Below are 17578 nucleotides of genomic sequence, written 5' to 3' on the forward strand. Positions count from 1 at the left end.
GTCATGAGTCCGCTTCTGTTCTATAACGCAGGGCCACGACCTCTAACAACGGCTGTGACCCGTGGCTAATAGCCCGTGGTACTGATTGCAGTTAACCCTTTAGACACGGCATTCAAAGTTGAATGCCGCATCTAAAGTGAAAGTAAATCATTGCCTATTAGCTCAGGGGGCTGTTTGGGATGTCCGTGGCAAAATTGCGGCATCCCGAACAGCTGTGACACAGCAGGAGGGTCCCCTTACCTGCCTCCTGGTGTCCGATCGCCGAATGACTGCTCAGTGCCTGAGATCCAGGCATGAGCAGTCAAGCGGCATAATCATTGATCAATGGTTTCCTATGAGAAACCATTGATCAATGTAAAAGATCATTGTGTGGTGTTATAGCCAGGTGTTATTGTGTGGTGTTATAGCCCCCTATGGGAGCTATAACACTGCAAAAAAAAAAGTGAATAAAGATCATTTAACCCCTTCCCTAATAAAAGTTTGCATCACCCCCCTTTTGCCATTAAAAAAAACAAAATGGTGTAAATAAAAATAAACATATGTGGTATTGCCGCATGCAGAAATGTCCAAATTATAAAAATATATTGTTAATTAAACTGCACGGTCAATGGCGTACGCGCAAAAAATTCCAAAGTCCAACATAGTGCATTTTTGGTCACTTTTTATATCATGAAAAAATGAATAAAAAGTTATCAATAAGTCCTATCAATACAAAAATGGTACCGCTAAAAACTTCAGATCACGGCGCAAAAAATGAGCCCTCATACGCGGAAAAATAAAAAAAAGTTATAGGGGTCAGAAAATTACAATTTTAAACATATACATTTTCCTGCATGTAGTTATGATTTTCTCCAGAAGTACGACAAAATCAAACCTAGATAAGTAGGGTATCATTTTAATCGTATGGACCTACAGAAAAAAGTGAAGGTGTCATTATTACCGAAAAATGTACTGCGCAGAAACAGAAGCCCCCAAAAGTTAAAAAATGGCTTTTTGTTTTCAATTTTGTCTCACAATGTTTTGGGTTTTCCGTTTCGCTGTAGATTTTTGGGTAAAATGACTGATTTCATTACAAAGTATAATTGGTGACGCAAAAAATAAGCCCTAATATGGATTTTTAGGTGCAAAATTGAAAGAGTTATGATTTTTTTAAAGGTAAGGAGGAAAAAAATGAAAATACAAAAACAGAAAAACCCCGGGTCCTTAAGGGGTTAAGAATTAGGCTCAAAGCTGTAGCAAAACTACAACTCCCATCATGCTTAGACAAGAAAGTGAACTACATATAACTTGGGTGGCACTACAAGTGAAGCAGGGTTCAGGCACTGTACAGTAAGGCCTCCTTTGTGTATCCTCCCTGCCACTGCTCTGAGGGGACACAATGCACTCAATGGCCCTTTGTACGGCAGGAGCCGCTCTGCCTCCCCACTGAGTTTCGAACCTAGTGCCTATTCCTCTCGACAAATCACAAAGAAGCAGAGGGGTGTGGACCTCAGATCCATGGTGACCTCCAATTGGCTGAAGCAGGAGAGGGCGGGGCCAGGCGCGCGCCGCTTCCTCTCTCCCTCTTGTGTCTGCGGAGTGAGCGGGACGGGAAACGCTGCCGGAACCTGACGGGAGTACGAGTACCGCTGCGGTTTTACTAACCGAAATCGTGCCCCCACCCGCCTCCGTGTATGCCGCTCTCCAGCGAGCCGGGCTGACATCTCACGGTGAGTAAGGCGGAGAAGGAGATGGGGAGAGGGAAGAGGCCGGGCCTGTGAAGCTTTGTTAGAGGCCCGGCTCCGCTTACGGCTCCTACTCTCCGGGTATTAAAGGCTTCTTCGGTTTCGTTCAGTTTAATTAGTAACTTTGTGTAACCGACGTTGTGCGAGGATGTAACAATGGGCGACGACAAAATGGCGCCTTCTCGCTCGCTAGTCATCGGGCAGCTATGTGGTGACGTCACTACGGAAGCCTCTGCTGCTCATTCTGACTCTTGCATCATTATTGCTCCGCGCTTTGTAGGGGTTCTAGCTTGTTCGTTGTATAATTGATAATAATGTGACTAATCTATATTGGGGCACGAATAGCTATAGAGATGTATACAATTCCTCTGATGGATAGATTTCATGCCATATTCAATATCTCTGTCCTGACCTAATACACTATATGGCCCACCTACAGTAGCTGTTAGGACATCCTATACCCATAGGCAGTAATATGGAGCTGGACCTTTCTTTGCAGGTATAGCAGCCTCCACCCTCCTTGGAAGATTTTCTCCAAGACTGTGGAAGGGTCTGAGAATATTTGCTCATTGAACCAGAGAAGCATTTGTGAGGTCAGACACCGATGTTGGAGGAGGGGGCCTGGGTCACTATCTCTGTTCTGGTTCATCCCAAATGTTTTCAGTGGGGCTGAGGTCAGGGCTCTGCAGCCAGTCAAATCAGACCCCCCAGACCATGCATTTATGGACCCTGCTGTGTGTACTGGGGCACAGTCATGGTGGAGCAGGGACCTGTAAAAGAGTACCTGCCACCAAGTAAACAGGGGAACATATCTGCTATTTGTGTTCCCCTTGTCATCCAGAGTCCATATCACTTAGCCTTCTAAAGTCTGCTCACTCACTGCTTTAGCTGCTGCAGGGGGATGTTACCCGGCAGGTGTGAAGTCACATGAAGCCTGCATGGTAAAGCTTCCGCCCTTCCCTGTTCAATGCTGCGCTCGGTCTTGGTGGCGCATAGAATAGGGAGCCAATCACGGCAGGCAGCCTGTGAGTCCCCTCCTCTCTGTTATGCAGATAGCAAGGCCTACAGAGAGAAGGGACATCGGAGCGTGCTGCCTGCCGTGCACCCTTCTCTACATAGCATATGTGAGGGGCAGGGGGAGGTAATAATGTCCCTGCGCGCACAGCGCTCGCTTCCGCCTGCATGATTGTCAAAAAGGACCAGTGCCCGTCCAGCACTGGTCCTAGGCCTATGCAGCTCCTGAAAAACACTATGCAAGAGTGACCCCTAGTGGACACTTTTTAGGAAGGTAAAAACTGATATAAATATTCACTTTTTAGGAAAGTAAAAACTGATATAAATATTCTTTTTTGTTAACGAACATATATTGCAACAAGACTTCTTTTTACATAAGGAATACTATATAAAAACTTATACTTGATGACAGGTACTATTTAACTGTTTCAACAAAATAGAAAGCTACAATTGTACTCAATGTCTTGATAAGCAAAGGCATTAAAGTATTACTGTCATTAATATAAACTTTGGACATGTCAAAAGTTTAGATCACTCTGGGTCTCAGTCCTAAGACTCGCTACTATAGAGAGTAAACCAGTTGACATATTCACTCCATTATAGTCAATGAAGTAAATTAGTCAGATCTGGCGAGCTGATCCTGGAGTGAAGCAGCGTGGTGCGGTGTGCTTTAGTTGGCTATTATGATCACAGAGGATCTTGGGACACTTGGTGTGCTAAAAGCCTTTAACATATCTGTACAACATGTCATAAGTGTAGATAAGTGACACACTTTAACCCCTTAAGGACCAAGGACGTACGTGTACGTCTAAGCTACCTGGTATTTGAAAGACAATTGTAGTGGAACACTTATATATGCCCGGGCCTCAAAAATAAACACAATAAACTAACATACCTTCCTATGAGCCCCCGTTGGTCCGTCACAGGCCTCATGGTCCGGCAGTGCTGACCTCATTCCACTTCCTGGGGATGGGGACGCCGCAGAGCTGTCGGCATATCACCGGCCGCAGCTATGTCCCGCCCCGGCCTGTGATAGGCTGAGCCCACTGTCATGTGAGAAGCCGGCCAGAGCTCCTTACATGACAGTGGGCTCAGCCTATCACAGGCTGGGGCGGGACATCGATACGGCCGGTGATATGCTGACGGCTCTGCGGTGTCCCCATCCCCAGGAAGTGGATTGAGGTCAGCACTGCCGGACCATGAGGCCTGTGCCGGACCAACGGGGGCTCGTAGGAAGTTATGTATAAGTATATTTTGTTTGTTTTCGAGGCCCGGGCACGGGAATATATAAAAGTGTTCCACTACAGTTTTCCTTTAAGAACCAAGGATGTACGCATGCGTCCGTGGGAATTTTGGTCCCTGCCGCGTGCCTGGCGGGGACCGAACCGGGGTGACTGCTGATATTGATCAGCAGTCACCCCGCGCAAGTGCCACCCCTCCTATCCCTGCTATTGGTCGTCTAGAAGCAATAACCAATAGCAGATGGGGGGGGGGGGGGTTAAGTTTCGGATTCCCCGTTCTTCCCATCCACAATAGGCAGGGCAGAATGGGGAAACAGACAGAGGATCGGCACCGAAGTCCACTTACCCATCTGACGGCAGCGGGCGGTGATCGGCGGGCGGCGATGTCATGCGGCTGGATCCTACGGACGATGGCGAGTTGCCTAGAAACATCTGGAGGGCTACAGTCTGAGCCTTCCAGATTTTGCAAAACTACAACTCCCAGCATGCCCAGACAGCTGTTTGGGCATGCTGGGATTTGTAGTTTTGCAACAGCTGGAGGGCTACAGTTTGCAGATCACTGTGCAGTGATCTCTAAACTGTGGCCCTCCAGATCTTGCAAAACTACAAATCCCAGCATGCCCAAACAGCTGTCTCAGCATGTTGGGAGTTGTAGTTGCATGCCTCCAGCTGTTGCACAACTACTTCTCCCATCATTCTGTTCGGCGATCAGTACATGCTGGGAGTTGTAGTTTTGCAACAGCTGGAGGCACACTGGTTGGAAAATACTGAGTTAGGTAACAGAACCTGAAGGTTTTCCAACCAGTGTGCCTCCAGCTGTTGCAAAAGTAAAACTCCAAGCATGCACGGTCTGTCAGTACATGCTGGGAGTTGAAACCCCCCCCACATGTGAATGTACAGGGTACATTCACACGGGTGAGTTTACAGTTAGTTTCCTGCTTCAAGTACGAGCTGCTGCAAACTCCTAGCGGGAAACTTGCCTGTGTGAATGTACCCTAAAAACACTACACTAACACTTAATAAAGGGTAAAACACAATATATACACCCCCTTACACTGCCCCCCCCCCCCCCAAATAAAAATGCAGCTGTTACAAAACAACGACTCCCAGCATTTACGGACAGGCACTGACTGTCCAGGCATGCTGGGAGTTTAGCAACAGCTGGAGGCACCCTGTTTGGGTATCATTGGTATAGAATACCCCTAGGTCCACCCCTATGCAATCCCAAATTTAGTCCTCAAATGCATATGGCTCTCTCTCACTTCAGAGCCCTGTCGTATTTCAAGGAAACAGTTTAGGGCCACATATGGGGTATTTCCGTACAAATTTGGGGGTCTTTTTCTCCTTTCACCCCTTATGAAAAGGAAAAGTTGGGGGCTAAACCAGCCTGTTAGTTTAAAAAAAGAAAACATTTTACACTAACATGCTGGTGTTGCACCATACTTTTTATTTTCACAAGAGGTAAAAGGGGAAAAAAAAGACCCCCAAAATTTGTAACACAATTTCTCCTGAGTACGGAAATACCCCATTTGTGGGCGTAAAATGCTCTGCGGGCGCACAACAAGGCTCAGGAGGGAGAGTGCACTATGTACATTTAAGGCCTAAATTGGTGATTTGCACAGGGGTGGCTGATTTTACAGCGGCTCTGACTTAATCGCAAAAAAATAAATACCCACATGTGACCCCATTTTGGAAGCTACACCCCTCACGGAACGTAACAAGGGGGGGGGGGTATGGGGTATAGTGAGCCCACAGGGCTGCCAAACTTTAGTTAAAGTTGGATGGGAAAATTAGAAAAAAAAATTTCACTAGAATGCTGGTGTTACCAAAAAATTTTCATTTTCACAAGGGAAAATAGGAAAAAAAAAGCCCCCCAAAATTTGTAACCCCATTTATACTGAGTAAGAACATACCCCATATGTGGATGTAAAGTGCTCTGCGGGTGCACTACAATGCTCAGAAGAGAAGGAGCGACATTGGGCTTTTGAAGAGAAAATTGAAGGTCACGTGTGTTTACAAAGCCCCCATAGTGCCAGAACAATGGACCCCCCCACGTGACCCCATTTTGGAAACTACACCCCTCATGGAATGTAATAAGGGGTACAGTGAGCATTTACACCCCACAGGTGTCTGACAGATTTTTGGAACAGTGGTTTGTGAAAATGAAAAATTTAATTTTTCATTTGCTCAGCCCTCTGTTCTAATGATCTGTCAAACGCCAGTGGGGTGTAAATGCTCACTGCACCCCTTAATAAATTCTGTGAGGAGTGTAGTTTCCAAAATGGGTCACATGGGGGGTCCACTGTTCTGGCACCACGGGGGGCTTTGTAAACGCACATGGCCCCGGACTTCCATTCCAAACAAAATCTCTTTGCAAAAAGCTCAATGGCGCTCCTCCTCTTCTGAACATTGTAGTGTGCCCTTAGAGCACTTGACATCCACACATGGGGTATTTCCATACTCAGAAGAAATGGGGTTACAAATTTTGGGGGTCATTTTCTCCTATTACCCTTTATAAAAAAATTGTAAATTTGGGGGAAAAACTGCACTTTAGTGAAATTTTTTTTTTTTCATTTACACATCAGACTTTAACGTAAAGTTGTCAAACACCTGTGAGTTGTTAAGGCTCACTAGACCCCTTGTTATGTGCCTTGGGGGGTGTGGTTTCCAAAATGGTATGCCATGTGGGGGGTTTTCTGCTGCTCTGGCACCATAGGGGCTTCCTAAATGTGACATGCCCCCCAAAAACCATTTCAGAAAAACTCACTATCCAAAATCCCATTGTCGCTCCTTCCCTTCTGAGCCCTCTAGTGCACCCGCCGAACACTTGACATACACATATGAGGTATTTTCTTACTCAAGAGAAATTGGGTTACAAATTTTGAGAGGATTTTTCTCCTTTTACCCCTTGTAAAAATTCAAAAAACTGGGTATACAAGAACATGCCAGTGTAAAAAATGAAGGTTTTGAATTTTCCCCTTTCCCTTTTGCTATTCCTGTGAAACACCTAAAGGGTTACCACACTTACTGAATGTCATTTTGAATACTTTGATGGGTGCAGTTTTTATAATGGGGTCTTTTATGGGGTATTTCTGATAAGAAGGCCCTTCAAATCCATTTGAAACCTGAACTGGTCCATGAAAAATTCCGATTTAGATTTTTTTTTTGAAAAAGTGGAAAATTGCTGCTGAACTTTGAAGCCCTCTGATGTCTTCCAAGAGTAAAAACATGTCAACTTTATGATGCAAACATAAAGTAGACATATTGTATTTGTGAATCAAAATATAATTTATTTGGAATGTCTATTTTCCTTACAAGCAGAGAGCTTCAAAGTTAGAAAAAAAATGTTTTCATTTTTTTAATAAAATATGCAAGTATGGACAACATTTTACCACTAACATAAAGTAGAATATGTCACGAAAAAACAATCTGAGTCAAAGGTAAAAGCATTCCAGAGTTATTAAGGCTTAAAGTGAAAGTGGTCAGATGTGCAAAAAACTCTCTGGTCCTACAGTGAAAATTGGCCTGGTCCTTAAGGGGTTAAAGGAAATCTGTCACCAGTGTCACCTGCACTAACCAGTTCAGGTGACACTGATGACAACGGTATTTACCTCGTTCCTTTCCGTGGTGGGAATCTCCGTTAAGCTTCAGCTCCGGTCCTGCTTGGGGCAAGGTTGGAGCTAAGTGACGTCACCGCTGCGGTTCTCTAGCAGTGGGACCCAGCAGGGAGCTGCAGCGGTGATGTCACTAAGCTCCACCCATGCCTCAAGCCGCTGCTGCTTTATGGGTCTTGCAGCAGTGACGTCACTAAGCTCCGCCCGTGCCCCAAGCCTGGCCGCAGCTGAAGCTTAATTTACAAGATTACCGGAGATCCCCCACCACGGAACGGGACAAGGTGAGTACAGTTGTCATCCGTGTCACCTGCATTATCTATCAGTATTGACAGGTTAGTGCAGGTAACACTGGTGACAGATTTCCTTTCACTGGAACTAAGGTCTTGGCCAACTCCTGGGGAAAAAAACCATTAATGTCCATCCTCCATTAAACTTTACAGCTGGCACAATGCAGTCAGGCAGGTAACATTCTCTTAGTTTTCACCTAACCCAAACTCATCCATCAGATGGCAGATAAAGAAGTGAGATCCATCCCTCCACAAACTACGCTCCAGAGACCAGTGGTGGTGAGCTTTACACCGCTTCATCCCATGCTTGGCCAGATGAGGTTTGGTCTCTGCAGTTGAGTCTAGAGTGTTGACGGCATTTATGCACCTCTGCACTCGGGAACCCCACCTCTGCACTTGGTGGTCTCTTTATCATGGAGTTACAATATTTTTTGGTCACTTCCACTTCGAAATAATACCGCTCACGGCTGATAGTAGTAGATTAAGGAGGGAAGACATTTCAAGAACTGACTTGTTCTAGCAATGGCTCCTATTACAGCACTGTGCTTGGATTCGGTGAGCTTGAGAATGACCCATTCTTTTACAGATGTTTGTAAAGGCATCTGCATTGGTAGATGCTGGATTTTATACACCTGGTAATGGATCTCAAGCAAACACTTGAAATCAATGACGCCTCTCTCCTGTGCTGCAGTCTATAAACTGGAGATTGCGTGGACTGGTTAAGATTGGATCAGCTATGAGGAGTGTTAAGTTACTGAAAGAAAGCAGAGATATTGGAAGAATGTTGCATGTTCAGAACATTGCAGAACATCTCATTTATACAATGTATACCCTGGTATTGATATCAATTGTCAGTAATTGACAATGGTGTTGGTACAGGTTTTCTAGACCATGTTTCATTTACCCAATTCTACATATCTACTTTCTTTGTTCCTATGCCTTTTTTTCTTTACAAGTAGTTCTACTTTCATTTTGGGCTAACTACTTCCTATGCTGGTAATTCCAAGTTCTAATATGTAGGTGTCCCAGTGGATTTCCCAGTGTGAATATGGGTTTAGTTTGTAAATCCTCTCTTTTCTCTTTGTATAAGCTCTATGATCTGAACAGTTTTTCCACTCCCTGTTCTTGCTATATAGGCTTGTCCCTATTTAGAAGACTTATATAATGCAGTTTTTCTAGGAACAGTGGCTCTGCTTTATGTCACATGTGATCTGAATCCGTGATTGGCTGTAGGAAAGATGACAGATCCCACCTCGTAAAAAGCCAACAGTGCTGTCTACTGCTCAGAGCTACAGCTTCAAGTGTAGAAAACTATTATGGAGGGGAGTGAAGTGTTACTAAAGGCAGTACCCGGGCAGCATGTAAACACTGCAGCCTTACAGTAGGTTATGGGGTTAGGGAATGCCGACTGTCTTCAATTTCCACATTCAAGGTATGCTTATAGAATGTGTGATGCACAATCGCTTGCAGCTTTATAGTAAATAGAACATATCAATTGTTTTTGTCCATGGAAGGGTATGTTCACACTGAGGAATTCTCACATGAAATCGCTGCAGAATAATTTTTTTTCTTCAAGCAAATTCCGTGCGAAAACGCATCTGGCGGAAAAAAAATTAACATTGCGGTCTATGGGAATTTAGACGCGGATTCTGCATGAAGAAAGAACATGTTCATTCTTCAAGTAAAGGAGAGGTATGTACCTTTCCTTGGTGAGGATCGCACAGCGGCGCTAGCAGGAGGCTGTCTTGTCAATTATGCACAGGAACAGCAGTAGTAAAAACAAACAGGTTTATTGGTAGGTATAAAATAAAATAAAAACAGGTACAGACAACGCGTTTCGCAAGGATCCCCTTGCTTTGTCAGGTCCTGACGAAGCAAGGGGATCCTTGCGAAACACGTTGTCTCTGTACCTGTTTTTATTTTATTTTATACCTACCAATAAACCTGTTTGGTTTTACTACTGCTGTTCCTGTGCATAATTGACAAGACAGCCTCCTGCTAGCGCCGCTGTGCGATCCTCACCAAGGAAAGGTACATACCTCTCCATTACTTGAATCTGCACGACCACCATCACTGATGTTCGGGACCAGGACGCAAGGCTGCTACAAGGATCGTTTTTGAGTATACATACTCGCACAGTGTGATGCCTGCTGCGCAACACTGAAAGGTGAGTGAGCAATCCCACCTGTGTTTTCTATATACCTTTTTATTTTATTTACTGGGAAACTGCTGCATTTAGAGAGCGCCTTTCTTTTTCTGTTCCCTTCTACCTACATGCTCATGTTCATTCTTCATGCAGAACGGAATTCTGTGTTGGAATTTCGCATGTGGAAATTTCTCAGTGTGAACTGAGTAGCGGAATTCAATTCAAATCAATGGGGTTTGGCACTGCTGAATGAATTGGAGAGGAATAAGCGAGCGGAATGCCTCTCCTCCACCCCATCCATTTATGTGCATACTTGCAATAGGCATACAATTAGGCTAACTGTATATAGAGGAGATAAGCGATTTCTGGTAGATCCCCTGTAGAGTTCTCTTTATATTCCATTAAAAATGGCTTCTAATGAGGTCATTGTCTATTTGTGTGTGTCTGAGTAGCTAAACCAGTATAAAAATGTTTATAGGGGTCCCTCCTGTTCCTGTGTGTGCTGATGTGCAGTCCATTGATGCAACCCATCAGGTAACCATGGTGGTAAGGTAAATGTACTCCACCATGATTTATTTTTCCTGTCAATGAATTAAAAGCAATCCTAATACTTCTACATATGTTATATTGCATAATTGAGTATATTGCATGTACATTTTATGATGGTGATTTATGTCAAATCAGGGGATTTGTAAATAGAAAGCAAAACCATGATGTACTTGGGAGTCAGTGAGTCTATGAAGTAATTTCCTGCATCCTGACATGTAATAGAAATGTATTCCGCCATGTGCATGAGACTTGTGCATATCTAATTAAAACTCGAAACTCCTTTCTATCACTGTATTTTTCTTTCCTTCTGCTATCTGTACATACAGCAAAGTGCAGCCTGAGTTGAGTGAAATCGTCATAACGTCCGTCAGCTGAGATTATGGAGCTGATGTAAGTCAGTGGAAAATATCAGTTTATCACTTTTTATAGATTATAAACCTATTAATCTTGTATTTTTTTTTTTATATTAAGTGAACACATTAGAGTGTAGGAATTGCATTTGTCCTGTGATTAATTTGCTTATCTGTTAACAGATACTGAAACCTTATCCTCCGCACTGGACCATCAAAGCTTCCCTTCTCCATTGTAACAAAAAGCCCCCTCAGGCTACGGCTTTCAGCTAGACCTGCTACTTTACTAGGGCCCTGAATTATTTCAGCTGTCAGAAATAATGACAATCATTTATCTTATCTCCGTGATGTCATCGACGAAGCTATGTCAGGCCATTGTCTGGCTTTGTGTAAAATTGTTTTGCAGAACAGATTCTAAGGAATAAAGAAAATAAATTAGAATTTATAGTTAAGTAAAAGCCTAATAGTAAAGAGTTTTCCATAGTGCCGATGGCTTGGCCATGTCAGTGAAGAGAATAGTTGGGCACGTTGGATTTTGCTATAGCCCATCCTTTGATCTCTAGGAGATAAGCAGGCACCAGAGTAGTCGTAGGACAGCAACTTTCTTTCCATTCAGAAAACATGCATAGCCCGCCAATCATGCGTGTACATTATGGGGGGGGGGGAGATCAGAAATAGTTGTCAAAAATGTATAGCCAAGTTAGGGGCTGGGTCTCTGTCCGGCTTCACTAGATAGGCTCATTTATAAGTTGAGGGTGCAGTCTAATGAAGGTAGAGGGAGATAGCTGAGCCTTGGGGAATAAAGTGCATAACCATGTCCTCCCCCCCCCCCCCCCCCCACACATGTTCTAATGATGAGTGGAGGTCTTGGCACTGAGAACCTGAATGATTTAAAACTTTTCACATGTCCCTGTGACATGTGTTGTGTTGTTTTTTTATTTTTTTTATAAATGATAGGGACTTTAAGATTATTGGAGAACCACCAGCTGGCATCCTGATTGTTTTCTGGAATAAGTGGTTCCTGCTCTTGAATAGGTCTCTTGTTTCATTATAGAGGTGCCCAACCACTGAAATGAGTGGGAGTCTTGAAAATGGGAGCACATGTAAGTTTCTGTAAGCAGCAGCCAGATGGTGGTATTGCTCTTTTATGTTGCTTATTGTATTTTTTTCCTAAAGGTCTCTTTCACTAACTGGTCTATTTTCATTTTCTGTGCAGTGCAGAGTTAAGTCTCTGGCGTTTCCTGATGCTTTATCATTTAGAAACATGAGGACCATCCATAGTGCTTTATTGTGCAGTGGATCAAGGATCTCTAAAGCGCCATGCATTCTCCAGTGCAGACTATATTTATCATTGGCCTAGAAATGAACAGGACCAAAGTTGTATGCCACTTTTCTTTACTTCAATGTGCCGCTGTACACACACGAAGAAAACATTGTAATTGCCTTCTAAAGAGGTATACGTTTATTTCAGTGGTTGTGACTGCAATGGCAGCCTATCTATAATCGTGCTTCGTCTCTGTATAAGTCTACTTTTCTAACGAAGATTGAGCTTTTGTGTGTCCATAGCAATGATGGTTGTAACAATCTGCTGCTCTGATCTTTCATTTATACCAGTTCTGTTCTGTTTCCACCCTTACAGGACACCATGTTTACTCGAGGAATTAAGAGAAAATGCTTAGATCCAGAAGTGATTGATGGATCCTTGGTCGACTTAAAGACTCTTCCTTCTTATACTCTAGAGCGTCAGTCAATGCTGGACATGTCCCTAGTGAAGCTTCAACTGTGCCACATGTTGGTAGAACCAAATCTCTGCCGTTCGGTCCTTATTGCCAACACAGTAAGGCAGATACAAGAGGAAATGACTCAAGATGGCAGCTGGCAGTTTTTCCATGCTCACCAAACAGAGCATCCTGCTCCTTTAGATCGTCTTGTTTCGACAGAGATTCTGTGTCGTTCCTCTAAGGATCAGTCAGAAGAGAAACACATCGATGACACCTATATTACGTACAGCGAAGAATTAGAGGTTCAAGATACTCAGGAGATTGACGATTTAGCGACAGTCACTTCGGTGAAAGCGGTGCAGAACGGTTCACCTGGCTTCTGGGAGATTGAAGGTCCACAGGAAAATAGAGCCAATCTTCAAAAATCCTTAGACCATATATTTGAAAACTTGGAAAGTAGAAATACAAATTCCATGGAAGACTTATTTTCTGAAGTTGATACTTCTTATTACGACCTGGATACTGTGCTGACGGGGATGATGGGAAATTCTAAGCTGGGACACTGTGATATGCTTGAGAACTTATCTCCGTCAGCTGCACCCACTCACTGCAAGGCTGAGCTCAATGAGATTGATCATATTGTGGAGATTCTTGTAGAATCTTGAAGATGGGTTTTGCAGTTTACACAATTATGTTTTTGAACTATAGTTTGGTTACAGAGCATTTCCACTTGGCATCCTCTTGAGATTCTGTCATGCCAGATTATTTCAGCTGATCCTTAGTTATATCTGGAAAAGCTAAGTAGCAACAAACACGGTTGCCTTTCCACAAGGAGTTGGTACCCAGCTAGGCACACTTGTCATTTAAGAGTTTAGATAAGGTTGGTAGCAACCTCTGTAGAGGAAATGCTGCTTATTCTAAATTCTTTGTATTATACAAACCAGTCTCTTACAAGATTTTGTTTGCAGCATCCTTGAGTTTTACTACTATTGTGCCATTAAAAGAGTTATCCCAAGAGAAAAACTTATCACCCATTTACAAGATAGGTGATAAGTATCTGATCATTGGGGGTCTGAGCACTAAGGCCCATTGGATTATCAGAACAGGGGTCCCTTATTCACCCTCTTCAGGGTGGCAGAGTTTGCACACTGCTGCTTCATTCATTGTAGTAACAAAGGACAAACAATTCTCATATTTGTTAGACCCCCACAGATAAGTTTCAGTCTAGGGGTGACAACTTTTAAATGGCATGTATAAGATTGGGGTAGGGGGGAACAAAAGAGTGCTTTATTCTAAAAACAGTGCCATTCGTGTCAACAGACTGTGCGCAGTATTGCAGCTCAGTTTCATGGGGCTAAGCTTTAAAGGGGTACTCCCATGGAAAACTTTTTTTTTTTTTTTTTTAAATCAACTTGTGCCAGAAAGTTAAACAGATTTGTAAATCACTTCTATTAAAAAATCTTAATCCTTCCAGTACTTTTTAGGGACTGTATACTAAAGAGAAAATCCAAAAAAAGAAATGCATTTCCTGATGTCATGGCCACAGTGCTCTCTGCTGTCCATTTTAGGAACTGTCCAGAGCAGCATATGTTTGCTGTGGGGATTTTCTCCAGCTCTGGACAGTTCCTAAAATGGACAGCAGAGGTCAGCAGAGACCACTGTGGTCGTGACAGAAGAGAAATCCAAAAAGAAAAGCATTTCCTCTTTAGTATTCAGCCCCTAAAAAGTACTGGAAGGATTAAGATTTAATAGAAGTGATTTACAAATCTGTTTAACTTTCTGGTACCAGTTGATTTAAAAATAAAAAAAAGTTTTCCACGGGAGTACCCCATTAATACTGGATAGAGCATCACTCTTGTTCATGGACTGTATTTTGAAGAAGGAAGCTATATTTTCCCTCCACGTTTATGACCTAGATATAAGGTGAATTTTTTTTTTCTACCTTTTTTTTAAGGATAGTTTGCGAAATAAATAAAAAAATAATTTCCCACTCCTTCATTTTGTAATGAAGTGCCCCCAAATGTCTAGGTCTTCACTCATCTTTCTTATGGTCCTGTATTTAATACGTATGTTAAATTATTAAAGCTGTAAACCAGTGATCTCCAGCTATTGTTAAACTTCAGCCCCTGGTATACTGGCAGTTGTAGATTCACAGCAGCCACGGAGCTATTGGTTGGGGACTTTTACTCTCAACCAGTGGTTTACAACCTAAGAGACTTAAGATGCTGCAAAACTACATTTCCAAACAGCCAATAGCTGTCCAGTTATGCTGGGAGTTGTAGTCTAGCAACAGCTGAAGAGCCACAAGTTGGACACCACTGCTGTAAGCTATGTATGTCATCGGTATGTGAAACATGGATTTTGTTATTCCTATCCCGGCCATATTTGGAACTAGTTGTGGATTCTTACACCATAATGCAATAGTCCCCCACTTGGGCTCTCCGGTGTTGTGAAACTACATCTTTCAGCTTGTTTTTCCAACAACTGGCTACTGGAGAGTTACAAGTTGTAGACTTCTGCCATAGAGGATAATGTATTGTTACATAAATAACATCTATGTATGTTACTTTTTTTCTAGTTACACTAATCTTCAGTATTTATTTTATATAGTCTTTATATTTTTTTCATAATCCATATTTATTTTTTTATTACTGTATATTGTAATTACCGTAACACAAAATGAATGGCGCATTCCAGACACACAAATAGTGGCATCATAATAATTACCAGGAAGAGGAGTTGTCTTGTATTGTGAAGGTAATGTAGCTCTCCTCTAGTAACACCTATGGGTTGCTACTATGTAAGTCAGTGTCCATCCCTGCAAAGAACCATGAAACTAAGGATATCAGCTCTTCCAGTTTTCAAGCTGTCTACAAATGGATAACTCTGGTTTGTCTAATATACCCTGTCTTGTATTATGTCTCTTTAAAGGGGTTATCGACAAATAGATAAACAGAGCTCAATTCTTAAAGAGAAAAAAACGGCACCACACCTTTCCTCAGGTCCTGTGTGACATTACAACTTGGCTCCATTCACTTTAATAGAACTGAGCTGCAATATCACACTCAAACTGAGGACAGGAGCGTTGCTGTTTTTTTTAAGAAATCGGCTCTGCTTTTCTGACCCTGGATAACCCCGTTAATGGGTTAGACATTGGCTTATAGGATAGTTACCTAAGGGGTTACTTCCTTGTCAAGGAGAGCTGATTTGCATACTTAATCATTTACATATACCCAAAAACACTTGTTTTTGGATACTACCACACGTATAAACTGGGCCTAATTTCTTGTTCACACTGTGTAGTTTGACATTCTAAAATATGCTATCTCTTTATGATCAGTTGTGGTTTGACCTCTGGGACCCTGCCGATGCTGAGAATTAAGGGGCTGCAGCACAGTCAGTGTTTCTCCCGGTGAAGGAGTTACAGCACTGAATCTTTGCTGCTGGGTTTGCTGGGGGGGGGGTCCCATATGTTGAACCACCATTGGTCAATGATGGTGTATGTGCATTTTGAGATGGAAATGTGCATTTAACAGGGTTTGGGGCCAAGAAGAAATAAATTACCTTTTTTTTTAATTGGCATATTATTACCACTATTGATTTTGGCTATTAAATATAAATATATGCAAAACTGCACAAAATTAACAAAGTGTTTAGATTTTGAGTCAACCGGTGTATTATAACAATAATTACTTGGGCTTCGTTCACATTGCCGTTGTACACTGCTATTCGGAGTTCCGTCAGTCATCCAACCAGAAGGATCGGAGTTTAGCGGAGGAAAAAATAGTGTAAGCACTATTATATTTTCCGCTAAAATCCTGTAAAATTACAGAGTCACCGACAAAACCCAGGCAAGTGAATGGGGTCTGTCATGACCTGTTAGTAGTCATTTGCATCCGTCCCATTTCAGGGTCCGATCGGCTCTAAAAAAATAAAGCCGATAGTACCCTTAACGGGTCAATGGAAACGGATGTGTGAACCTAGCCTTAAAAGGGTATTCCAGGCAAAACCTTTTTTTATATATATCAACTGGCTCTGGAAAGTTAAACAGATTTGTAAATTATTTCTATTAAAAAAATCTTAAACCTTCCAATAGTTATTAGCTTCTGAAGTTTTGTGTTTAACTGCTCAATGATGATGTCACGTCCCGGGAGCTGTGCATGATGGGAGAATATCCCCATAGGAACTGCACAGCTCCCGGGACGTGAGTCATCAGAGAGCAGTTAGACAGAAAAAAAACAACTCCACTTCAGAAGCTAATAACTATTGGAAGGATTAAGATTTTTTAATAGAAGTAATTTACAAATCTGTTTAACTTTCCGGAGCCAGTTGATATATAAAAAAAGTTTTGACCTGGAATACCCCTTTAACGTTGCATGTGAAGTTCTGGTTTTGATGTGTGCAAATACATTATATGGACAAAACTACAAGGACACCTATAGCAACTTTTAGGACATCCCATCCTATAGCCATATGGAGTTGGCTCTCTCTTTGCAGGTATTACAGCTTTAAGTCCACTGAGAGGACTTTCTAAAGATTTTGCAATTGTCTTTGGAAATTTTTGCCCATTTATGTAGAAGAGCATTTGGGAGGTCAGACGCGGATGTTGGAGATGGGGGGCCTGGCTCACAATTTCCATACTAGTTCATCCCAAAGATGTTCAATGGGGTTGAGGTCAGGGCTTAAGTTTTTCTACACCAACCTCACACAACCATGCCTATATGGGCCTTATTGTGTGTACTGGGGCACAGTCATGCCAGGAACAGAAAACTGAACCCAAACTGTTCCCACAAAGCTGGAAGCACTGTCCACAATGTCTTGGTATGCTTAAAGGAAATCTGTCAGTACAGACAAACGGTGTAGGTGACACTGATGACAATGGTACTTACCTTGTCCCATTCTCCAGTAATCTTATCTGGTATCTTCAGCTCC

General features: G+C 42.6%; 1 protein-coding gene across 11 annotated transcripts; it reads left to right on the top strand.

Moving 5' to 3' along the window:
- Positions 1 to 1304: 1304 nt before the first annotated feature.
- On the top strand, positions 1305 to 14057 carry CDCA4 (cell division cycle associated 4). 11 transcript variants are annotated; one of them, XM_056546631.1, is made up of 6 exons: positions 1384 to 1709; positions 10505 to 10577; positions 10902 to 10965; positions 11980 to 12028; positions 12142 to 12379; positions 12565 to 14057. In XM_056546631.1, exon 6 carries the CDS (start codon positions 12571 to 12573, stop codon positions 13309 to 13311), a length of 741 nt encoding a protein of 246 aa, XP_056402606.1. In that variant the 5' UTR covers positions 1384 to 1709; positions 10505 to 10577; positions 10902 to 10965; positions 11980 to 12028; positions 12142 to 12379; positions 12565 to 12570; the 3' UTR covers positions 13312 to 14057. The 11 variants fall into 11 exon arrangements, 10 of the variants coding, with proteins under 10 accessions (XP_056402606.1, XP_056402602.1, XP_056402605.1 ...); XM_056546627.1 differs by having other exon boundaries at positions 10505 to 10560; positions 11883 to 12028; XM_056546630.1 differs by having other exon boundaries at positions 10505 to 10560.
- The last annotated feature ends 3521 nt before the right edge of the window (positions 14058 to 17578 follow it).

The sequence above is a fragment of the Hyla sarda genome, chromosome 11 (genome assembly GCF_029499605.1).
Source record: "Hyla sarda isolate aHylSar1 chromosome 11, aHylSar1.hap1, whole genome shotgun sequence".
Taxonomy (NCBI): Eukaryota; Metazoa; Chordata; class Amphibia; order Anura; family Hylidae; genus Hyla; species Hyla sarda.